The 26736-nt window shown below is 38.1% G+C and overlaps 1 protein-coding gene across 1 annotated transcript; it reads right to left on the bottom strand.

The window, feature by feature from the left end:
- Positions 1-617: 617 nt before the first annotated feature.
- Positions 618-26488, bottom strand: LOC113048733 (hexokinase-2-like). The gene is made up of 18 exons (XM_026210550.1): positions 26295-26488; positions 22561-22723; positions 17993-18141; positions 17153-17272; positions 16963-17058; positions 16787-16886; positions 14790-14973; positions 14150-14311; positions 12572-12805; positions 10278-10582; positions 8242-8390; positions 7974-8093; positions 6774-6869; positions 6518-6617; positions 5563-5746; positions 4698-4853; positions 3366-3602; positions 618-1304 (listed from the first exon to the last, which is right to left on the bottom strand). The coding sequence occupies exons 1-18, from the start codon at positions 26355-26357 to the stop codon at positions 1163-1165; spliced, it is 2760 nt and encodes a 919-aa protein (XP_026066335.1). The 5' UTR covers positions 26358-26488; the 3' UTR covers positions 618-1162.
- Positions 26489-26736: the final 248 nt, after the last annotated feature.

Here is a 26736-nt window from a genome sequence, read left to right as displayed (position 1 = left end):
TACTTAAACCTTTGGATCAGTGTTTTTTTTTGACTCTATCCGTGTAAATGTATATAACCGTCTAGGACGACCAAGCAACATGAATGATTAGATATTGTGCACAAGTCATTTCTTAATCCCAGAGTCTGCAGTGTTCATGTATAGAAAATAAAAAGAGAAATCTCAGCCGGAGGAATATTTCTGTGCTGTTTGCAGAAGGTTTCTTATTGAAAACTCCGACAAAATGACACTCACTCGATATTTGCTCAAAGAAAATTGCACCTTGCAGCTTTTTGGAGAAACCCTGGCGTTATCCAGACGATAAACTGCGACGCACGACTCTGATCAGCCACGGAAACATTCATCAATAATAAATATCCCAGAAGCGCTGAGAGAAAAGATGCGTTCAATTTCCCAGCGTGAGGCTCTTGCCATCGAACGCTGATGATTTCACCAAAAAAGTGCCAAAGCAATTAGTAGAACATGTCCTTCATCTGTATACAGCAGGCTTGTGTGTATTCAGATTGCATTAGGAGATATTATACACAACCTCCAGTCCAGATCTCAAAGCCAATCTTCCTCAAATCATCAAGTTAGTCTTTAAAAAGCTTTCATCTTGACAGATTTCTCCAGACCGGTTCAGAAGACTAATTTAATTAGCTTCATCTCAGTGGACTTCAGTAACGAGAACAGCAGCACAGACACGATTCAAGAGGTCAGGAGAATCAGGATTCAAGGAATTTAGAGGAACAGTTTAGTCCTTCAGAAGGAAGAGTTCAGCACTAAACACTAAATAAAGGTGCTTCACAATGCCATGAAAGAACCGGTTCAGATTCTAAAAAGGAAAGAAAGAGACGGTTCTTGGACTGAATGGCTCTTCTATGGCATTTTTAAGAGAAGAATCTGCAGTCTGGATTATATATGCATGAACGGAAATAAATTACATCATTCACAGCTCGACAGGTCGATAAAATCTCTTTTTCTCAGACAGTACAGTCATTCAAATCAGTAACAATACACAGAACAGTTCTACAGACAATCTCCCATCAGCAAACGCCGAGTCCTTGCAGTGCATGATCTAAAGCAGAAAACAATAAAAATAAAAAATAAATAAGACCCATTCTTCTACAGACAGGAGTGTGTTTCAGTGGAAGCTCAGTGTGGACGTGATCTTGTGGAGTCTCTACTTCTGAGCGTCTCTCAATCGACAGGCCACGGCCGTGATGAGGGCGGCACCTTTCCCGCTGCCGTCTTCTGATTGGAGGAGAGTGACCTCACAGTGGGGGGCCAGGTCTCTCAGGGTCTCCCTCATGATGGAGGAGAAGCTGACGAGACAAAGAGGAAGAGAGCAACGTCAGCGCCTTTCTGAATGTGGGGCTTTTTTTTTTTTTTTTACCAAACAATGCACGTTAATAATTCGACACTTTTCAAAACTCTCGATCAGTCTTACTTTAGGATTAGAATTATGCACTACTACAGCATTTAATAATGTCTTGCATTTGCTGTAATTGTTATATTTTCTCTTTTCAATTTAGTTTCAGTTTTTGACCTGAATGTGTTTTTTTTTTATTTTTTTTTTTTATTTTTTTTGATTTAATATTCAGCTTTATTTCAAAGTAAAATAATTTCAGCTTTAGTTTTAGGTAATAATAACAGGACAAACTCATTAAAATAGCCTTCTTTTTTCTTTCACCATCTTCGTATGCGACGATAAATCGATGCAGAATTGATTCGCGGATCGATTCTTAGATTTTCAGAATGCATCGTGATTCCTCTGGAATCGATTCTAAGCTTAGATTTTAACAGCAGATGGCGTTCTAATCTAGTTTTTATCTGCACACTCAAATGCTCATGAAGAAGAGTGCTTGTGTGTGTAATTTCACTTCATCTTCCAATGCTTTTATGAGGCAAGATTAATGTAAACATCCCACTGTGAACACCTTTGTGATTCGCTTCAACCTTTTCCAATGTTATGAATGATTACTTTACGTTCAAGTGTGTGTAAGGATTTGGAAACGAGGAGAGAACAGGTGTTCCTGAAGGATGCAGCGCCATCTGCTGTTCAAAACTAAGCTCAGAATCAATTCAAGAAAGAATTGCGATGCATTTGGAAAATCTCAGAATCGATGCGGAATCATTTCTCGATGCATCAATTTCTTTTCCCAGCTCTATATGTTGACTCGTCTCTTATTGTAAAAGACAGAATATACCAAATATCTGGTCCCTTTTTTAACAGCCAATAATCAATAATTATTTGTTATTTATTTGTGTGAATAAAGCTGAAACAACCAAATCAGGACATACACTTGTCTTAACTCATGTCAAACTCTGAATGAGAATCAAAGTGTTGTTTTTATCAGAGCGGGGCGCTGAAGGAAAAAAGTCCCGCTATCAGCCTTTGCATGTCAAAAGTCATCCTCAAAAAAATAAATAATAAATTAAATTTAAGTAATTTTGCTTCACCTGACAGTTTTTTTTCTTAAGTAACACATTCAACTTTTCAAAATGTTGGGGTTGGTAAGAGTTTTTAAACACTTCTGAAAGATTTCTCTTATGCTCACTAAGGCTGAATTTATTTGACTAAAAACACAGTAAAAACAGTAATACTGTGAAAAAATATTACAATTTAAAATTGCAGATTTCTATTTTAATATGTTCAAAGCTGAAATTTATTTCTGTGATGCTCCGCTGTATTTTCAGCATCATTCCTCCAGTCTCCAGTGTCACATGATCTTCAGAAATCATGAAAATATACTGATTTATCTTCTGAAAAAAATAAATGGAAATAGAAATATCTTTTAGGATTTCAAAAAGTTCAAAAGAACAATTTATAAAATAAGGAAAAAAGAAAAAAAAAAACTTCTGTAACTTTATAAAATGTCTTTAAGGTCACTTTTATTCAATTTAAAGTGTCCTTGCTAAATAAAAGTATTCATGTTCTTTAGAAACTAAAAAAATTAAAGATGTACTGACTCCTAACCTGTGAACAGTGGCTTGACTTTTTTCAATTAATAAGAATATTGGAGTTTGTAGAAAACCTCTAAATTGAAGCTGTAATTGTGCACTAGCATTTGATCTGAGAACAGATGAAGCACCGATGACAGATGTGAGGAATACTGGCCTTATGTTGCCTACGACAGTCCATCACGGACTAGAAAGAGGAAAACATGTAATAAACCAGCAGATATTATCTACAGAAGAGATTCTGTGCAAGAAAGATAACAGCAAACGTCTTTAAAAAATAAAAAAGCATGTTAAATTGCGATTCAAAACATTTCACTCACTGTTAATGCAATGCATTATTTATCAATTTCAGTGCAACTCAACATGCTTTTCTGTTTTCGGAGACATTTGTCCTGATTCCCAGTCTAATCCAGGCCACTCACTGCGGGTGGAGCTTGTAGAGCGTGCCGTCCACTCCGACAGTGATGCTGAGCTTCTGAAGGCCTCGGTTCAGTCGGATCTTGTCCACCACGGCCGCCAGACCGGCTCCACACAGCTGCGCCGCACGCTTGGACACCACGCTGCACACCTCCTTCACCAGAATACTGTCATCACACGTGCTGCTGATCAAGCCCAGGTGCTGCAGGATGGAGCGCACCTGCCTCAGAGCCAGACGATCACTGCCACACACAGCACACACTCCTCAGTGATCACACAACTAATGCACCACAAACAAGGGTTCGTTTCCCCACAGACGGGATACAAACATGTCAAAAACATGCCAATATTTGCAGGTGGTCCTCGGCTGGAAATGTTCCCGTTGTGACTGAACAATAGAAAACACTATAATCTAATTAAACCAGCCGAGATGCCTTCGGCAGAGCAAATAATATTGGACATAATCAGTGTGCTTAGCATTTCTAGATCATCTGAAGGAAAACAGAAGACCCCAGAGGCTCGGACAGCAGTGTCTGGTGTCGGACTCTTCCACACACACACACACACACACACACACAGAGACAGAGAGAGAGAGAGAGAGAGAGAGAGAGGGAGAGAGAGAGAGAGAGAGAGAGAGAGACAGACAGACACACACACACAGAGACAGAGGGAGAGAGAGAGACACACACACATATACAGAGAGAGAGAGGGAGAGAGAGAGAGACACACACACACACACACACACATATACAGAGAGAGAGAGAGAGAGAGAGAGAAAGACAGACATACACACACAGAGACAGACACACACACACACACACACACATATATATATGCATATACACACACACACACGCATGCATATACACACAAACACACACCGTTATACATAACCACACACATATACACACACACTCACACGCACACGCATATACACATACACACACACACACACACTCACGCACGCAAACACACACACACGCGCACACATCCATATACATACACACACATATATACAGAGGGAGAGAGAGAAAGACAGACAGACACACACACACACACACATATATGCATATACACACACACACACGCATGCATGCATATACACACACACACACCGTTATACATAACCACACGCATATACACACACACGCACACACACATACACACACACACTCACGCAAACACACACACACACATGCGCGCAAACACACACACACACTCACGCACACATGCATATACACACACACACGCGCACACATGCATATACACACACACACACACACACACACACACACACCAACACACATACATGCACACAAACACTCACTCACACTCACCTCTCGATCTGCGACAGGAACTTGGTTTCGAAGATCCCTCGTGTTTTCAGTCTCTCTGAAATCTTCCCTCTGAAGAGCAGGCCTTTATCAGTGAAGTCCAGGAGCACGTGTCTGACGATCTCTCCCAGGTACATCCCGCTGATCATCTTCTCATACCTGAGAACCACATCAGTCACCAGCCCAAAATAAAGCAGGTTTACACAGACGCTGGAGAATTCTGGACCATAACATTGCACACAAAAGATTAGGGAGAAATCTTTTATTTCAGCATAATGGTTTTTGGCATTTTCTTGACTTTTTTGGACTCTTTGGTCACTGTGGTGCACCTTATAGTAATTTTTTAAAATTAAATTAATTTTAAATAAATGTAAATGTATTACTTTTAATAACAAGTTCATTTAATAGTTCTTAATTAAAAAATAACACAATATAAAAAAAGTTTTTAAAATTATTATTATTATAAAAAGTAAATTAAATAGATAAATGGTATTTTTAATTAAGAAATATTTTAATGGTATTTACATTTTTTCATTAAATGTAATATTTTTAATACAGAGTTCATTTAATTACTACTAATTTAAAAATAATTTAAAAAAAAAGTTTTTAAAAATGAAAAAGATCCTCCAGGAATTAGCTGAAAATCTTTGCTCGAAGCTGATCTGAAGCCAATGGTCTAAGAGGTGCATTAGTTTAAATTCTGCAAGCATATCCATAATGTACTTCTACTGAGTCACCTATAAATAAGTAATAGCACTTAAAGAAAATCTATTTGATGTATGACTGGAAGCATTGGTGTTTGAGCTTCCTCTATCAGACACGGCAGCGTTTCTCTAAAGCGAAGCTGACAGGGTATAAAGACTCTCACCGCTGTTTCCCAGGGTAAGTGGACTGGTCATCCACAGCTCGATCAAAATCTGTGCAAACATCATCCAGCTCCCCGTGGTCCCCAAACGCCCCCCACTCCATGTTCACACACATACGCCCTTCATCCCCATCCACCAGCTCAACGTTTGACATCTCCTCCATGTAGCACGCGTTAGTCCCTGTGCCTGCGGGAAGAAGACGACAAATACACTCTCACTCAGACAGTTAATGATGCTGTGCACAAACAGTACAGTGCCTCCAAAAATGATTGAACATATCAACACTAAGCTTAAAAATATAAAACACAATGATATAAAATATCAAAACAAGAGGCATTTCATTTGATGGGTGATGGCAAATACATCACAAAAAAAAACATTTTATGTTTTACATTATAAAATGAATAAATGAATATAAATGGCAGCCAAACCAGTGTGCATTTGGGATGAATCGACTTCATGCATCCTCAGCAAATCACTAAATCAAGATACCAGTTGCCTAAAGCTACTCTATTATATATATATATAAATGCATAATTTGTATTCCAAGTCAAGTCACTTTTCACAGTAGGAATACTGGTGAAACACTCAACTTTTATCCACAGGAAGATGGAAATGTTAAACTGCATGTTAACGCACTGCACATGCGCAGATGGAGTTGACAGAAAGCAGGATTTACTGCTTCTCTTCCCTCTGAAACATGCGGTGCAATACACTATATCCTTTTATTAATTAAAGTGCAATGTTTGATTTGATTACCACACTAAGCTATAATGCTAATTCACTTGTATTTCAATTAAAGGTGCAGCCACAATTTTACATTCAACTTAATTATTTGCTTTTCATCAACTTCCAAACTTCCCTTTTGGGAATGCACATTTACATACAGACTTGGGCGTTCAACTGCATATTGAGGAGCTAAACAATCACTAAACCAGATCGAGCAATCTCACCCACCGACAATGAGCCCCACTTCACACTGAGGATCCTCGTACCCACACGTCATCATGGTGCCCACGGTGTCATTCACCACAGCGACCACATCCAGATCAAACTCCTGCGAGGAAACAGAGACCGAGATGCATTATCAGAGAGGCGCAGATCTGACGGGACATCCACGAGCTGCATCGAGCCGTTAAAGACGAGTGTTTGCATCTGCAGTAACAAGTGCATGAACTGCTCCGTCAGCGCTCGAGTGTGCTGCGGTGCTGACCTCACTGCGATGGATGGCGTCTTTCAGCAGCGTGGCCACATCTTCTCCCTCGCAGCCCGAGGCCTTGAAGCCCTTCGTCCACTTTATCAAGACGCCCTGTGAGGACGACAGATGGGAACACAGTGGACTCAACCTTTCAATCTTTTTGGAAAACTCTGCATGGAATTGTGCCTTGTTTGTAAATGTTGGTGGACTTGATTGCACAGATACTATTTAAACTGATCTGAGCTGGATGATGACATCATTGCCTTTCTGCATTATTGACACACTATTTTCCTGTTTAAGGCTGTTCAGTTGCTTTGTTACAATCTGTACTGTTAAAACTGCTATATAAATTAAGGTGACTCGACTTGTAAATTAATCCGTAGTATAGGTGGGCGGAGCTAAACAGGCAGCGATGTAGAATCGGTAGGCGGAGCTAAATAGGCAGCGGTGTATAATCGGAAGGCGGAGCTAAATAGGCAGCGGTGTATAATCGGAAGGCGGAGCTAAATAGGCAGCGGTGTAGAGTGATGTAAGTGATGAGTTCTGAAACTAACAGAATGTTTTTAATAGCACAATGACCTCTTATGTTAAAAGCTTAGGGGAATTTTGTTTTCTCAGTTCATGACCACTTTAATGAGAAATAATTTATAAAAGATTAAATAATATCTGTGGCACTTTCCATAAACAGGGTACAAACTGATGTCCCTTTACAGTTTTTAAAGCATAAAAGGTACCCTATGTTCTTTAGAGAAAACTGCTAGATAACTACATTATATAAAATATAGTGTGGGAGTCATTCGAAACACAATTATGTTGCTTCCGTCCTCATTATAAACTGTTGTTCTGTCTACTTTGGAGAAAGACACGAGGATGCTGGAACATGATGAAGGTGAATAAATGATGATAGAACTTTCATTCTGGGTTTACTAAAATAAGCCAGAAGCAGGAAAATGAGCTCGATTAAAACTAGCCTTGAATAATGATTATGACATCACTTTCTGCAATCCAATCTTTGATCAAACAAATGTCACAAAAAAAAGAAAAAAAAGTCTCCATTTTTCCCCCAAGATGTTTAGGACTTTAATTCCCATTTTGTACCCTATTTGTGGAAACACTTTCCAGTGACAAAAAAAAACAGTAAAAAGTTATATTTTGAACTACATTAGAAGTCTATAGTTTGTCCTCGTTGAGCTGAAGAGCAGACGCGAGTCTTACCTGATCCAGTCGAGTCTGACGACAGGGAAAAGAGAAGGTGAAGCCCAGAGGCAGCGACGCTCCCTTCATACCCATATACTCCAGGAAGTCAGCGATGCAGTGCACGATGTGATCAAATAACTGCAGACCACCATTCACACACACACACACACACACACAACACAGGGGAAGACAAAGGATCATTCATGTACTTATCAAAATGAGCTCAACAGCATTATCACTGAAAAAAATCAAAAACGATCCAGCATGTGGATGGTGCAGGGCGTACCTCCTCGCCGGTGCCCTGGGTAATGTCTGGGGGGATTGTGTAGATCTTATTATGCATCTCCACGCTCCGTCTTTTCCCACTTCGAACACGCACCAGGAGCACCCTGAAGTTTGTGCCGCCCAGATCCAGAGCCAGGAAGTCACCACGCTCTGCAGAACATTCACAAGAGATTCAGAGACCGGAACACACACACTCTCACACACACACACACACACACACACACACACACACGCTCTCACTCAGACACACCAATCAACTCTCTCTGGGATGTTTTGGAACGGTCTGCTATGGAGGGGTAATTGATTTGTCTCTCAAACTCCAGATTATCTTTTTTTGCCCTTCATTGGTCAGTAGAGAATTTGTAAACGTGGAAATAAAATTTTAGAATAAAAAAAAAGGAAAGAAAAGAAACTATGTAAAATAAGAATACTAAGGTTATGCTCTTCAAGACTGCATGTATTGGATAAAAACTAAAACATGTTTTCAAATTGATTTTATTCCTGTTACAGCACATAGGTATATTTAAATTGCCTGTGGCAAAAAAACAAAAAACACATCTAACGGTTGATGTATGGCTCATAAATTGAATGTGAGAGATAAAAATGTTTCATCGAATGAAGGAAACCCATTACAGCTGCATGTGATGGAAGCATGTACTGCAGGATAATGTGAAAAACTGGATCGCTTCCTTGGCAATCAATAAAGGAGTTTACACAGAAAGCATTATATTATTTTCAGCAGCATCTTTAAAGTCACATGATCCTTTAGATCCTTCATTTCTTATTATTGCATGTATGAATGTTTGTAGATATAGATAGATAGACAGATCCACACACACATGCATGCACACACATACGTAATATATACTTGATGTTTTGTCTCTGCCTACAAAAAAATAACAAATAAGATATGCATGAAAAACATTCTCAGAAATTGTCATCATTTTAAGCAAGCTTGAATCAAGAATATGATGCATTATGCACAGCAATTTATATTCCAACACTTCCCTCCTTGATTTTTTGGCCAAGACGAAATGACATTTTATTTTGCCTGCAATTCATCCCCATTTGTGATCTGATCTTCAAAGCGGTTACTGTGATTTTTTTCCACGAAGTATGCAAGCAAACATTTATGCAGCTGTTTTCATACAACATTTCATAGTGCAACACAACATCTGTCAATGTGTTTGAAACAGGATCGAAAAACTGATGCACAGCTTGTGAAGGGAGGAAAGAAGGGAGGAAGGAAGAGAGGAAGGAAGGGAGAGAGGAAGAGAGGAAGGAAGGAAGGAAGGAAGGGAGGAAGGGAGGAAGAGAGAAAGGAAGGAAGGAAGGGAGGAAGAAAGGAAGGGAGGAAGAGAGGAAGGAAGGGAGGGAGGGAGGAAGAGAGAAAGGAAGAGAGGAAGAGAGGAAGGAAGAAAGGAAGGGAGTAAGGAAGGGAGGAAGAAAGGAAGGGAGGAAGAGAGGAAAAAAGGAAGGGAGGAAGGAAGGGAGGAAGAAAGTGAGGAAGAGAGGAAGGAAGGAAGGAAGGAAGGGAGGAAGGGAGGAAGAGAAAAGAAGGAAGGAAGGGAGGAAAAAAGGAAGGGAGGAAGGAAGGAAGGGAGGAAGAGAAAAGAAGGAAGGAAGGGAGGAAGAGAGAAAGGAAGGGAGGAAGGAAGGGAGGAAGAAAGGAAGGAAGGGAGGAAGAGAGAAAGGAAGGAAGGAAGGAAGGGAGGAAGAAAGGAAGGAAGGGAGGAAGGGAGGAAGAGAGAAAGGAAGGGAGGAAGGAAGGAAAAAAGGAAGGGAGTAAGGAAGGGAGGAAGAAAGGAAGGGAGTAAGGAAGGGAGGAAGAAAGGAAGGGAGGAAGAGAGAAAGGAAGGAAGGAAAGAAGGAAAAAAGGAAGGGAGGAAGGAAGGGAGGAAGAAAGAGAGGGAGGAAGAGAGAAAGGAAGGAAGGAAGGAAAAAAAACACTGCTTTGGTAGATGAGGGAATTAAACAGAAGACCATTTTCTTTCTGGGTCGACTAAAGTAAGTCAAGCTTGTGTTTCTCAGTCTGACCTGTTCCATCCGGCGTGGAGCGCACGAAGGTGGGCAGCATTTTGAGCGCAGCCTCTGCGTTTGTTTCTTTCGCCAGGCCTCGCTTCATCTGCTCCTCCATCCTTCTCTTCACCTCCAGCAGCTGATCTCGATCGAGTCGGAGGCCGTCGAGGATACGCTGGCGCTCTGCATGCTGCTTCGCCAGTCGATACGCCACCGCAGTGACCATCGCTGCCCCTTTACCGCTGCCATCCTCCGAGCGCAGGAAACGCACATCACAGTCCGGCACCAGTAACCGCACCATCTTATTCAGTCGCCGGGCAAACCTGGAGAAACGTGAATACAAACCAGTGAGGGAGAGAGGAAAGGGCCCAAAAGCAAAGAAAGAACAAATATGGAAAAGGTGGATGATGCACAAAAGAAGAAAGAAAGCATGCAGAAAATAAATTAGTTTTAATACAATAGGAGGTTGCATGCTGCTACATTCAAAGATCTGAGAATTATTTCTCTGGGAGCTGATACAATGACTGTAATTGTAGTTTGGTAGGTGAAAATAAAATGGTTATTTAAAAAAAGTCTAATAAATGATCAAATAAAATAAATGCTGGGCAACGATGAATTTGGCATTAATTGCATCCAAAATATAAGTTGTGTACATTAAATAAATATACATAGCACACACACGTATTATGTACATATAAAAGACACACACATACAGTATATATTTTGAAAATATTTACTTGCATATTTTTATATTCATATAATTAATATTAATATAATTTTTATATTATATAGATATATATTTCATATAGAAACATAATATTTTTCAATATACATTCATGTTTTTGTATTTATATATACACAGCAGACACATATATATATATTATGTACACAAAAACTTTTATTTTGGATGCAATTAATTGCAATCAATTGTGGCTCAGCACAATTAAAAATAAAAAATAAAATAAAAATAGAAAGTATGTAAATAAATGTGAAGAGTTATTTTCAGATCGTATGATTTAATAACTCATTTCAATTTGTAGAAGCACATGAAACTGGAATGAAAATAGATTGCTTGGGGGTATATTTAAATTGCCTGCGTCAAAAAAAAAAAAATTGTTTATATATGGCTCATAAATTAAATGTGAGAGATGAAAATTTTTAATCTGATGAAGGAAAATCATTACAGCTGCATGTGATGGAAGCATATACTGCAGGATAATGTGAAAAACTGGATCGTTTCCATTGCAATCAATAAAGGGGTTTACACTCCGAGCTTTACGTCTGATGTAGATACACACATCAGACATCGCAGTCTCTTGTTATTGTTGACTTCGTCTTGGAAAAACGTTGTCAGAGCTAATCTAGTTGTAATGTTTGCTCTCCATCTGCATTCAGCTCATGCTGAAATCGTTCATATTCCTGATGATTCACAATGTAACAAACTCAGAAAATAATATTTGCTTCTAGATACAAGCGCCACAGAAACGTGTCACAGCCTGAATGAAGCTGAACACGTACACAGCCAATCAACATCTACATCAACATTTCTGAGAACTCCGTATCTACAGGAAATGTTGAGTGGTGATCCGTTTCTCTGAATGCATGCATTAACACCCGGTGAATCCAGCGGTGTCGGATTAAAATAGCACCAATAATTAGAGGTGATGCTTGCATACAGACTTCATTTCATCAGATATAAGCCATGCAAATAAATGCTCTGTGCAACACCAAGCTAGTTGTTATTAAAAGGTATTGTTACATAATTGCTGGACTCAAAAACAAAATACATGCAATATTAGATAAATAGTAGCCAACATCTCAAGTGTATCAAATATAATAATTCATTAAATTATAAAAAGGTTTTAAAATGGATAAAACATGCACTAAAATTGTTTCTATTTTATTTGTTTAGCTGCATGTCATGTGACCATTAAGCAACACCAGAGAACCACGAACATGCAAATGTGATATTATTATTAAATATATTTATTTTAAAATCAAAGGGATACTTCAAGTAAAAATATTTCGTGAAAAATGAAAAAAAAAAAAGTTTTGGAATGTGTGCATTTTAAATGTCTGAAAGACAAAAGCTTTACAAAAACAATATTAGTTAAATAAGCTACAGAGTAGTAATTCATATAAAAACTAACATGTTCATCAGTAGTTGATGCAATGGTGATCAAGTTGAAAATGATCATTTTTAAAAATCTATATTCAAATGGTTATTGTAAATAATAGTATCACTGCAACTTTGGATCAAATAAATGCAGACGATGCTGTGAAGCAGACCCTGGCTGTGGATCTAGACTCACTGCGGGTGGTTCTTGTAGACGGATCCGTCGACGCCGACTGTGGTGCGCAGTTTCTCTGTGGCTTTGTTATCCCGGATCTGCCTCAGGACGGCTGCGAGCGAAGCGGCGCAGAGATGAGCTGCTCGTGTGGAGACGATCTGACACACTCTCTGTGTGATGGCGCAGTCCTCCGGAGACGGATCCAGACCCAGACCTCTCAAAACCTGCTCCGCACTCAGCAGACCCTCGCTGCTCCTGCAGCACACACACCACAGGATGCTCATCAACATCACATCACTCTTGTGCAGTTACCACACGCTTTCATACAGAGCCACTGACACACATTTTTTACCAGTGTGTGGGGAATCGAACCAACAACCTTTTGCACTGCTAATGCAATGCTCTACCACTGAGCCACAGGAACATGAAACCGTTCACTTTCACTGGGTCTTAGACAGTTTTATCACTCCAAAGTTTGGGGTCAGAAAAATCTTTTTAAAAAAACATCAGAAACTGTCAGAGCAATATTCCATTCCAAATAAATGCTTTTAAAGTGTTGTTTTTTAAATTGTGGAAAATTCAGTATCCTTCCTTTAACTCATATGTTTGATTGTTTCTTGGGCTTTTTTTTTTTTTACATTATTGTTCAAAAAACTCACAGCAATGAGAAATCTGATTAATGATTTCTAATTGCTAAAAAAAAAAAAATTACACAATTATATAAATATATAATATAAAATATTATATATTTATGTAATTATGTGTGTAATTCAACACATATAATTTTTATAATTTTTTTTATTATTAAAACAAACAATTTTTCACTATATCACTGATTTTGTACTATTATTATTTTATTATTTTTCATTATTTTTCATTATTTATTTTGTATTTGTGATGAAATAAACATATCCTTTTTAAAAATTCTTACAAAAAAAACAAAACACCTCTAACTTCAAAGAATTTCTTTGCACAAAATAATATTAATAATATTAGTAACAATACAAATAAATAAAGCATTTAGGTTATTTATAGACATTTTTAAATCTGAAATCTAGCAGAAAGTACCATGTTTTTGAAAAGCTACTCTGATATAATGTCATGGATATTCAGACTTTAGTATTATGGTATACAGCAGAAAATCATTGTTGACTCTTGAAGTAGGCAATTAATTCAACATGTTTAACTCACTGCTGCGTATCAGAGTATCAGCGAAGCAGACAGCCAATTATAATAATTACATGTAAGCCTAATATTTTCCCTTGGAACTGAAAGCATTTACGCATTATTTTTTGGAAAGATTCAAGAATGATCATGATTACATATTTTATAATTTAATATTAAACAGACAGCCTAGAATATAATATAACACGTATGCATCAGTGTCTCATCAGTGGATGCTCTGCAGTGAATGGGTGCCGTCAGAATGAGAGTCTGATAAAAACATCACAATAATTAATTTGTCTTCTCCAGATGTTCACTGATGGACTGGAGTGCTGTGGACTCTCATTCTGACGGCACCCATTCACTGCAGAGCATCCCTTGATCCCATTGTGATCTACAATCACAAGAAACCCAAATGCACAGAAAGGTACTGACTTATTATTTTCGATGTCAGAGATGAAGGCGGTCTGGAAGTGGCCAGTGGTGAGCAGATCTGGAGTGATGTGTCCCTGGAAGAGCAGGTCTTCTTTGGCCATCTTCACCAGGATCAGTCTGACCAGCTCACCCATGTACATCCCACTGATCATCTTCTCAAACCTGCGGTCCAACAGAGCATGCAACCCATGAACCAGAGCCAGGAGATCAACAAGGAGAAAAACATTGCATACTGCTAGAAATACACTGAAAAGAGTATAGCTCATATTGTGCTTTAGTGTACAACGCTGAAAACACAGCTGTTCTTCTTCTGTTCAGTCCAAGCATTCATGTCTCCGGGAGCTGATTATGAGAGAGAACAATAACACAGACTCGCAATTAAATGAAACTGCGCATCCCTCCTGACCTTCTGAAAGCGAGAGAAAAGCATGTGCATGTGCAAATCGACAACAAGCACTCGAGGCATGATGGGATTTGATTACAGTTCTGCATTTCCCCGAGCAGCTTCTTAAACGAAAGCACCTGTGGAGTCACGATGACTGGAGTCAGGAGTTCGGATCAGGATAATGCACAGATACTGATGATTCTTCCTGACATTGTTCACACGTGGTGACAACAACAGACTCCATCGGTCACTCACAGCTGTTTTCCAGGGTTGAGGGAGCCGGCGTCGATCTCTCGGTCGAACTCGGTGCGGATGTCGTCTAATGCGCCGTCGTCACCGAACGCTCCCCACTCCATGTTCACACACATACGGCCTTCATCTCCGTCCACCAGCTCCAGGTGACGCATCTCCTCCATGTAGCACGCATTGGTGCCCGTCCCTGGAAACACACACACATCCGATCGGTTTGCATTGAAGATTCCTGGGAATTCTGCACCCACTACACAAATGTTTCATGCATGCTACTTTAAGGTGTTGCAATGTAACTATACATTTAAGTACATGTACTTACTATATGATCAGAGTTACTGTGATGTAATTATGCGAATCAATACCTCCTCTTTTAACAGTTTGATGTAGAATTAAGAGATCTGATATATAAGCTTGTGCAGCTGCATTAAATATGTATGCAGGGGGTTCGATATCTCTACCGTGCTATGTTGAATCCTACACTGTCGACGCTAACGACTCGTGTCTCAAAGGTGTGGGATATTTTTATTGCTTTGTCTACAATGCAATCAGTTCTGTTAATAATCTACAGCAGATGCAAATGCACACAGACTAATAACGCAAACATCCTTCAGTGCAGATCCTTGTTGAAACTCCAGTCTGTTGGTTTTAAAGCACTGTGTAAAGAACACAACGCCACAGATTCCTTCAGATCCTACAACACAGTGTTGAGATGTGCAGGGAATAGACTTCATTACAGCTTCATGCTCAATTATATTTCAACAGTCGACTCAGCAGTGGTCTGGCTCAGTGGGAAAGGACAGAATAAGCTTGTTTTATTAGCGCAGATCCCAGGAAAGCCTTCTGGAGTCTCTCAACACCGTCCAAATAAACCAGCTGCACTCAGCTATACTGGATTTACCCGTTCAGTTCCTATTATTCACTAAATATCAACTTAATAAACATTGTATTTACACATTATACACTTCATTTTGGTATTAAAACGCATTTATAATATTGACATTTTTTAGCTTTTCTTATAAAATTGTATAAAAATGTATTACATTTAATGTAATTTATTCCTGTGGAAATTTTTGATACATTCTGATGATTTCCAACAATAGTTTTTGTGGACATTATCAGAAATGTTAAGAAATTAATAGTAAAAAAAATATATATTTTTTTTAATTTCTGATAATTATATATATATATATATATATATTATACATACAAATAACTTTGAAATGGAAATAATCAGAAATTATAAAAGAAAGATTTTTTATTTATTAATTTCTTTTATTAATTTTATTGATATATATCTAAATTATTCACATGTGTTATAACAAGTCTCTATTAGCCTAATGCAGTACACAAGCATGTTTTTGGTATTGTTTTGTTTTTTAAATAGAAATAAATAAAAAGAAATCCGATAGAATAGATAAAGAATAGAGCAAGCTAGTTTTACTTTTTTTATGTATTAATTGTATAATTAATAAAAACTAAACAAATAGATAGAATAAAAAAAAGATTGAGAAGCTAGTGTTAGTTTTATATATATATATATATATATATAAAGAAAGAAACAAGCAGTTAGTAAATGAATAGAGTGCAAATCTAAAAGTGGCAAGTTTTTTTTAAAGAATAGAATTAGAATAGAGTGTGCTAGAGTTATAGTGCCAAATAAAGATGGAAGATGTGATTTCTCAGAAGGACTCAGAAGAATATATTTTTTAATAGCCATAATTTTGAATTTCTTTCCAAAAGAGAAAGCAGTTTTCCCTCTGAAATGCTCTTTGATTTCCACTTACAACTATAACTGTATCTCAGTATTTGTCATCTAATGTGAGAGAGAGTTAGAATCATGGAGAAATCAGAGACTGATCAAGCTGATCTGCTCTAGCGTCTCTGAGAACAGGAATCACAACACTTCCTTCAGACTAGAAACGGCTGTAATGTGTGCTCTAATATTCACAGAAGGCCTCTCTCACACACACACACACACACACACACACACACACACTCACCGATGATGAGGCCGATCTCACAGTGATGGTCATCATAGCCACAGGTCATCATGGTGCCGACCGTGTCATTGATCACGGCCACGATGTCGATGTCAAAATCCTGCCGAGACAAGCATGCATACACATTACATTTCTATTCTTTTTCATTGATCTAAATGTAAAAGCAGGACACTCACCCCTCGGCTCTTAATGGCTTTTCTCAACAGACCCACAACATCTCTCCCCTCCACTCCACTCGCCTTGAAACCTTTGGTCCAGGACACCAGAATACTCTGAACAGACACCAGACCGACCACAGAAACATGAACCTCTCACACAACAGCTGCTCAGTTTAGTCTCGCTTTCTTTTAACGGTTCCCATCTCACCTCGTCCAGTTTGGTCTGCTGGCAAGGGAATGAAAAGGTGAAGCCGAGAGGAAGCTTCTTGTCTTTGATGCCCAGTTTGTCAAGGAAATTCGCCAAGCATTCAGCGATGTGATTGAAGAGCTGGACACACAGAGAGAAAACACACCATTTAACTTTGATAGGATTCATTATTAATTAAAAGAGCTGATCAGAAGTACAGGTTCAAAAACAGAAGATATCAAGTGCAACCCTAATAAGATGCATGCATTTCATCCTAAGCATGTATGGATCTAAAGTGTTCAAGCTGTGATCGAGTGCATTAAAACAGAAACACGATGCACGGTGTGTTCATTCATTCATCAACATCAGCAAAGATAACGAGTTATGAGAGAAACATTAAACCCTTTAATTACTTCACTCTCTTATTAAACAACTGCACAGAGTTCATTAACGGTCAAGTTTGTAATGAAGAAGGCGCTCACTGTACGTCTTTCTATTATTAAACACAGTGACAGTGATGAACCACGGCTACAAGATGAAGTTATTTATAATGCATAATTAAACTTCTCCCATAAATACAGCGGCTCTCATTTAACTGTGTGTGTGGAAACGGTTTATGCAAAACGTTCATCATTTACTGGTGATATTCTGACACAGATGTTATTTTTAATTTCGGCTGGCTGCAGAAACTTCTCTAAATTAAATCTTCTTCGTCTACGGGTTTGGAACAAGATCAGAGTGAGTGAATGATTTCTGGGGGAACTGTCTCTTTAAATATGAATGAATCAAGATGATTTCTGCAGCCTGAGGCAGGTTAAACCTAAATATATTCGGTGAACGCTGAAGAAGGAGAAGCCAAACCTCCGTCCCGCTGCCTCTCATGATGTTCTCTGGAATAGCGTAGATCTGGTTCTCCATCTCCACCGTCTGCTTCCCGTTACTGGACACCCTAACCAGCAGAACACGGAAATTGGTTCCTCCCAGGTCCAGAGCCAGGAAGTCTCCCGTTTCTACAAACCAAAGCAAATTCATCTCAGAAGAAGCAAAAATCTGTTTTCCCTCGTCATAAACACAACAGCTCTGTAATAGCAGTGGAAAAACTGGATTTATACATTAAACCTGTTAAAGAGAGCACAGAAGATGATTGCAAAGCACGTAGAATGCAATTTAGTGCATTGATTTTATATTCTGGGTTTGCGTGAATCGTTGGCATCATGAAGGTGTAGCTATACTGAATTTGGTCTTTTAATGCGTCACGTTTAGCATAATGATAGTCTGAACATGTGCTTCATGTGGTAACATCTAAATTAATGAACTGTATGTTCAAATGTTACTCTGAGGAACAAAACCAGTCTTAAGTCGCTGGGAAATTTGTAGCAATAGCTTAAAAAAAAGTAAAAAAAAAATATATATATATATATAAAATTAAATTAAGTCAAAAGTTAGACATCTGAAAAATAATTTTAAAAAAAGAGACCCGAAATATCCACTCGACGAGAATCTTATTTTATTTATTTTCTGACTGACTGTTGACTTGACTTCAGTAATGTCTGAACTATAGTGAAAGTGGCCGTCTTTGTTATGGCATCGAAATGGGTACAAAACACATTAACTAATATTTATTCAGGCCGGGCTAGTGAATGTTTGGCAGTGCATTTTATTATTTATTTTTTTTATATGCAGAGCCACTTCCCAACAAAATCATCCATTAGCTTTAAAAATGATTCATTCTTTCCAAAGAATCTATTAAGTCATTTGGTGGAAACTGTGTTTTTTTTCATATTTTAGTTTATTGTGAAATAAAAGGAATATGACAATGTCAGTTCCTCCATTGCTGAACACACACACACACACACACACACACTATGATCCATGTTTAAAGACGTGTTCCTGCACAGTTTCTTCTCCTGACGTTACGATGTTTAATGCAGTGACCTCTCTGTGTTCATGTGGTTTCTGAACAATCATAAGCGGTTTGTGATCATGAACTAATCCGCTTCGATTTACAAGTTAAAAGTCTTTTGAGAGTAGAGAGGAAGTTCAGACTTGTGTAAGCTCACAGTGAGGTTATAATTGTGCGTTCTCATCGTGACATGACTTCTGAAGAACACTTCTCTTTGCACAACACTCTTGACTTTCAGAAATCACTTGTTAAAATAACGAGGCGAGAACTCCTCACTTGTTTTCCAGAACAACAAACAATGGTTCTGTGGTGAAGTTAATATTACAGGAAAACAAAAGGTCATTTCTACATGTAAATGTTAGTTTCACTTTTATTTTAAAAAACTAGGTATATTCCATACCGGCACTCAGTTAAAGCTCATAGAGGTTAAAGTGTACAAATAAACCTTATAAAGTTTAGTGACTGTTCTGATACTGGTGTTCCCATCATGCACTGGGGCATGAATCATTAATAAGGTGGATTTTTCTGACTGTTTTCCAGCTGTATTTACACGGTTTTATTGTTGCTTTTGATGTTAGGTTTAATAACTAGCGACTTTTTACATCTGGAGTTTATTTTCTCCTCAAAATGACACATTTGTGATCAAAAGTGAACAATGTTTCATCATCATGTATTTTGTATTTGTAAAGAAAAAAAATTATTGTAAATTGTTACATATATTTAACTTATTTACTTAATGAAGATAATATAATACATGTCATTATATATATATATATATATATATATATATATATATATTAGGGGTGTAACGGTTCACAAAATTCACGGTTCGGTTCGATACGATACACTGATGTCACGGTTCGGTTCGGTTCGATACGTTTTAGATACAGCAAAATGTAAAAACATCTCATCTTTTCAGAATGCCGCAAGCGCACCGCGGGTCATGTGACAAGAACTAACCAATCAGCTTCATCCTTTCCCGTAACAACGTTGAGAGCTCAGCCAAGATGAAGGAACAGCTGATCATAGTTGTATATGGATTGCAATTTTGAAATAAATTTAGTAGCAGAGCTACTGCAAGCGATTTTTAGAGCTGCAAATCCATTTATCCTTCGCTGAAATTTCCGCGTCTCATGGAGAGAGCACGTCATTGTTGCTTAGCAAAGACAGACGCCTCATGAGCGCTTCTGCCCAAGCGCTTTGGAAAGGAGGAGAAAGACGCGCTTAGCGTTTTCCATGCGTTTTTAGGAGCGATATGTGAACGGCCCCTAAGGCGCTCGCTCACTCAGCACGCGCTGAAGGCTCGTTGCAAAATGTCGAATGCCTTTAACAGACCAGAAATATAAGATCCTAAAATAACCAACAGGTCTGGTGTTTGGGTTGGATTCCCTGTAAGCTATAGTGTCTAAATGCTGCAGGGATAGTTTGCTGCGTGCATGTTTCTCCTTTTTTTCGTCTTTTCCCAGATAGTACTGACGCATATATCCCAGATATTCCCGCTGGTTTTTTTTTTTTTTTTTTTTTTTTTTGTAATCCCGCTGGTGTACCCTGTCATGTTGCAGATGCGACATACCGTTGTTTTTTTATCCACCACTCTCTTGCCATCACCATTATAGCTTAAAGGGAATCCAAAGTGCACCCAAACACCAGACCTGTTGGTTATTGGAGGATCTTCTCATTTCTAGTCTGTTAAACGCATTGGCTATTTTGCAACGAGCCTTCAGCGCGTACTGAGTGAGCGAGCGCCTGCTGAGTAGCCTAACATAAACATATAAGATGGTGTTTTTTTCTTCTTCGGGGGTGTCAGGGGCGTTGCCTGTTACGTTGTTTGGGTTATTGGGCTACCTTGTTGAACGCATATCATTATATTTCTCTCTCTCTCTTTTTTTTTTTTTTTCAAATATAATTAATTACTCCAACGAACCGTTCGGTATACATAATGCATACCGCGTACCGAACCGAAAGCGTCGTACCGAACGGTTCAATACGAATACGTATCGTTACACCCCTAATATATATATATGAAATTGTATATAATTATGTAATATTTACTTCAATAGTTCAATAGGAAGTGCATTGTATAGAGCAGAAGCAATACAATTTACTTAAAATGTGTTGGTGCAAATTGTTATGAAGTAAATCCTGCAAGTTATATTTTTTAGTGCAGGCATCATACATGCAACCAAATTTAACAAGTGTATTCTCATAATTTACTGAGTTTATTCTCAATATTTTATGGCAACTTTTTTTCTCTTGAAATTTTATGAACTTTCTTCATCATTTAATGAGTTTCTCAACATTTTATTTTTTCCTTTTTTCTCGTAATTCAATTACTTTTGTTGTGATTTAATGAGTTTAATCTCATTTTTAAATAAATCAGTTGAACAAACCTCTGAATAAAACCTTCTCTATTTACATTAAAAACAATCTAATAAAATATGCTTCACAATCATTTTAGTTTGGCAGATAATTCATGATGGTGGTTCTTCACCTTTTACATTATATCCATGTGTAAGTCTTGTATGGCCAAAAATACACCTTGTATTTTAAAATCTACATCGTGATTCCTAGATTCAAAATTAGCAAAAAATAAATAAAATAATAAAATAATAAAACATGCATCCCATTCCATCTGTCACATGTCATTAATATAAGAGTTTATCACAGGTTTAAGAATGTTTTAGGAGAGGAAATCTTCAAGCACTGTTGAATGTGAAAGTAAAAGTTAAGTCCCTGAGCAGGAGGTGATGGCAAACATCCATCTGGACTCATTCGTGAGTCACTTCCCAGCAGCGTTCGGTGGCTCACGCCCAGGTGACGCGTCTCTGTGTGATCGCATTCTCTCCAGGAACCAGAATACAGTTCATCTTCTCACACTCTGCTTGAGACGGTGTCTGATCCCCCGTGAACACACACACACACACACACACACACACCTGGAGAGCTGGATCAATCATCTCTTCATCTCACGACACACAGAAACACTACACCTCCATTACAGAACGATATGTGCCTCACAGGAAGCTGACAACAATACACTTCCTCTCGACTTGACCTGCATCCAACCAGATTCCCACAGGATGCGAACGCTCCCAAATTCACAATATTTTACACACATGCTCAGTAATATGAGAATTTAAAGTATTTTGAACAGTGCTGGGCAACCATTAATCACGATTAATTGCATGCAAAATAAAAAAGTTTTATACACACATACATACATAAATGAATACACACATATGCATGTATATATTTAGGAAAATATCAAATAAAAAAGGTTCACCTGAGAGAACAGTTCATGCACACTACACAAACTACCTTGAGAACAGTGAAGCTCGAGCATTATTTTGTGTGCAGGTTTCTTCTCCTGTCAAATGCCCTGAAATGCAATGAATGCAGCTCAATTGGGCCACTTTCTGAAAATTGAGCTTAAAGTGGCCTATTTGATCTGAAAGCATCCTCCGTTTCTGAGAGCGGTTTACTGTGCAGATGTGATTTGGGATGGTGAATGATGTCATGTCCTCACCTGTGCCGTCCGGGGTGGAGCGGACGAAGGTGGGCAGCATCTTGACCGCTGCGGTGGGGTTGGTGTCTCGACCCAGTCCTTTATCCATTTCCCTCCGGAAGCGCTTGGACACATCCATCAGGTTCTCATTGGACAGACGCATGTGATACAGATACTTATCCACCTGAAAACACACGTGAAGGGTGAGCTTCTCCTCCGTCCCAGAGCTCACTGGTAAATCAGTTTCACATTCTAGAATATTAAACATGTTTTACATCCAATTAAACTATGGATGACTAAATTTTGTAGCAAAAGGGCTAAAACACACTACAAGGCCGAAGTTTTTGAACAGTATGATTATTAATGTTTTTAAAGAAGTCTGCATTTATTTGATTCAAAGTACAGCAAAAGCTGTAATATTGTGAAATATTTTTACTATTTAAAATAACTGCTTTCTATTGTAATATAATGTAAAGTGTAATGTATTTCTGTGACGCTCCGCTGTATTTTCAGCTTCATTCCTCCAGTCTCCAGAGTCACATGATCTTCAGAAATCATCTCATTTTTGTTGAAAACAGTGGAGTAGAATTTTTTTAGTAAGTTCAGAAGAACAGTATTTATATAAATATAAATAATTTTGTAACATTATAAATGTCCTTATCACTTTATCAGTTTTAAGCATTCTTTCTAAATACAAGTATTTATTTCTATAACTTCCTTCCCAAAAATAAAAAATGATACGGACTCCAAGATTTTGAACAAAAGCTTTTTATTTAAGATAAATGCTGATCTTTGGATCTTTCTGTTCAAATATATATATATATATATATATATATATATATATATATATATATATATATATATATATATATATATATATATATATATATATATATATATATATATATATATATATATAGATCAAAATATTGCTAATTATCAGAAATGTTTCTTGAGCAGTACATCATCCTATTTTCATGATTTCTGAAGATCATGTGACACTGAAGACTGGAGGAATGATGCTGAAAATAAAGCGGAGCATCACAGAAATACATTACACTTTAACACAGATTCACACAGAACACAGTTATTTAACATAGTAAAACTATTTCACAATATTACAGCTGTACTTTAGATCAAATAAATGCAGGCTTGGTGAACAGAAGAAACTTCTTTATATTAAAGAAAAAAAAAATCAAAGTGTTCCAAATCTTTTGACTGGTAGCGTAGCTCAGCATAGAGTAACAGGGTCAGAACAAGACGTAATGTTTTGTTCAAATGTAATCACACTGTCTGGCTCCGGCCTGCTTTTCTCTGAAGGTCAGTAGTAACCAGAAAACATCTGCTCGTATTCTTACAGCCGTGATACAAGCGGAAGAATCTTTCACGAGAAGGGAAGCTGGAAGTTCCCCTGTAAGGTCAGATGAGGACATCAGAGAAGTTCCTGATTGCTGTTATACTCGATGAAGAAAGAGTAGAGGAAATGCAGTTCTTTCTCCGAGGTCTGCGGCAGAACGTTTCGGCTCAATAAAGCTTTGGTTCTGTTAAACAGCACATATTCAGCCAGCTACAGTCACACTATTCCATCTCAGCGGGACAAATGGTCAGTCTTGGGAAATACTCAGAACTACAGCAAGATGTGGAACATGAGAGGTTAACAAATCAACTTATGTTCCCTCCATAACAACCTGTGCAGCTGTGGTCAGTTCTGTTTAGGACTGAACTCTACACTGATTTCTACAGCAGCATCACGTTTCACCTGATTCTGACCCGACGCACGCAAGGCCAGACAGCACTTCACCGCAGCTCAAAAGCAATGCAGAAGAAAAGAGGATCGTTAAGAGGAAGCAAACTCTTTTCATTTCTCCACTCTAGAACTCAAGAGAAGTGTGTGATAACGTCAGGATCTGAAGGAGCTCGGAGTGTGTGCAGTGGATGATCAAAAAGGTCTTCATGTACAGACAAAACACTGCAGCATACATCAGCAGAGCTCAGAGCTTATACAACTACAAAACACTGATGAAACGCTCTAAAGGTCAGGGCTCTACTCGTACCTCAGAAAGCACGAATAAAAAAGAAAATTAAGTGCATGCAAGTGGCAAGCATGTGGCTCTTTTTCCCTTCATAAGAAATGATAAGTAACCGCATCAGTTTATCTCACACTCGCATGATGCATGATGTTTGGGAACACAAGATCACATGACCGTGTTTGTGTGAGACAGTTCTGAGAGGCAGTTATACCAAATCATTCGGATGACAGTCTTTGGCTCAAGCATTTCAGGAATATTAAAACAACGTTTGAGAGATAGGTGCACTCTTAGTCCAATCATCCAATCACACGATCTGTTGATCTGCAAAGTCATCAAGTTATTTATCCAGCAAATGAGTTTCCATCGCTGTTTATCAACCTGGACTGAGCACGTACATCTCTTAACTCACTATTTGAAGTGTGTTGAGCACATCACAGCAAAAAAAGAAGTCAGATATCGCCGCTTTAGTGTTAAACCGGTGTTTGTGAAGGTTAGTTTGGAAATCAATTACAAGTTAGACTTCTCATTACATATTAAATAGTGTAACTTTCAATTAATTTAATAATGTAACTGATTACACCTGATTAATTTATCACTTTTCTAGATTTCTAATGAATGTTTTCAACTGTTATTAATTTCCAAACATTGAATCCAAGCAGGGTTAACCTTACAGAAGAACTCAACACAATGACTTTCAGAATCATTCTTCACTTGAATTAAGATTATAATCATTTAACTTTGAGAACATTCTGATATTAAACACACACTTAAAACAATAAGATATAGTTTATGAAACTGTTTTTGAAATCAAATCTAAGAAATACTAAGATAGAAAACACTGGCATCTAACCTGTTAATCTTTAAAAAAAAAATGTAATCTCGTATTTTAAAGCAGTCAGTGCAATTTGGGAAAGAAATCAATAAAATCTGTGAAAAAATAATCATATGTAGCCTCCTCTGAAATCGCTAACATCGTAATTTAATTACTTTTTTTTCTCTCAGTAACTCTTAACACATTACAGTTACATTTATTTATTCATTAAATTTCCTCATTCTGTTACATGTAACTAGTTTCTCCCCAGCACTGGTTACAATGTATCCGGGGTCACTGAGGTCACGGTTTTGTTACAACTCGCGCGAAGAGGAGTGGCACGTGACTGGCAGGGCGTTAGAGTGTCAGGTTACCGTGGCAACGCTCCCTCGCGCGCTTAAGTTGCGTCGTGGCAGACAGGAAGTGCCATAAAAACTCGCCTGGCAAGTTTCTCAAATATCATTTTTGTGTTTACCATCAATGATTTTAAAGAGCATCGTTTCACACACAACGGCCAGACAGTTATGATATATAACAGAAACAGAAACGGACGCGAATATCATCCAAGGTTATCAGCTCTCAAACTACGTAGGCTCCTTAAAACCTCCTTTCTTTGAAACCGCGGAAACGGGTGACGCACGGAACACAAGAGTCACGATGTCGGAGAATTTGAGATAGAAACTCAGTATAACGGAATAGGCTATTTATTGAACATCTGAGTCTGTTATCAGTATGAGTATGCTGTTATCTTCTGTTAAGTATTTTAACACCGACCTCTCTGACACAAACACACGTGTGTCTGGTCAAGGATGTCAAACACTTACAGTTTAATAACAGATCAACAACGATCTCCACTCATCCCTCGGCCTCATCGAGTCGATATACCGTGTTAAAGATTGATGCTGTATACTTACTTTCTGAACGTGGTCATGGTGGAGCTCGGTGAAATAGTACGCCAGTAAATGAGACGCGATCATCGTCTTCTGTCTGCTTTCAGAGGTCTCTTAAACTTCTTGAGTGTGCTGGATATGTTCTCAGATGATTGTAAGTCACTTTTGGCGTGTGAGCATGTTCTTCAAGTTTCTTGAACTCGTGCTATCCGGGAAGATGATGCTGCGACATGACGTCACTATTAATTCCACCCACCGTCACCGAGATCCTTGCCGCTGATTGGACACGAAGAAGGCGTGTAAAACTTTAGCGACTTTGGAACGCCCCCACACTCAGACTCAGACAGCTACCACTATTAATATAAAATAGATATATTTTTACATTTATAAAATGTTGCGTGCTTTTAAGTACTTTTAAGTTAATTATATTTATTTTCAGGTTTTCACACGTATTGAGTTTATTTGA

The sequence above is a fragment of the Carassius auratus genome, chromosome 30, assembly GCF_003368295.1.
Source record: "Carassius auratus strain Wakin chromosome 30, ASM336829v1, whole genome shotgun sequence".
Lineage (NCBI taxonomy): Eukaryota > Metazoa > Chordata > Actinopteri > Cypriniformes > Cyprinidae > Carassius > Carassius auratus.
The sequence above is the reverse complement of the archived record's forward strand: the minus strand, read 5'-3'. Positions and strand labels throughout refer to the sequence as shown.

Bases quoted from the DNA above. Each gene is read 5' to 3' on its own strand.
- LOC113048733 (XM_026210550.1), bottom strand. From the start codon at position 26,357: ATGATCGCGTCTCATTTACTGGCGTACTATTTCACCGAGCTCCACCAT. The intron at 3,603-4,697 runs GTGAGTGTGAGT...TGTGTGTGGCAG, and splicing joins TTCCTGTCGCAGATCGAGAG to TGATCGTCTGGCTCTGAGGC. The intron at 1,305-3,365 runs GTGAGTGGCCTG...TTGTCTCGTCAG, and splicing joins CTCTACAAGCTCCACCCGCA to CTTCTCCTCCATCATGAGGG.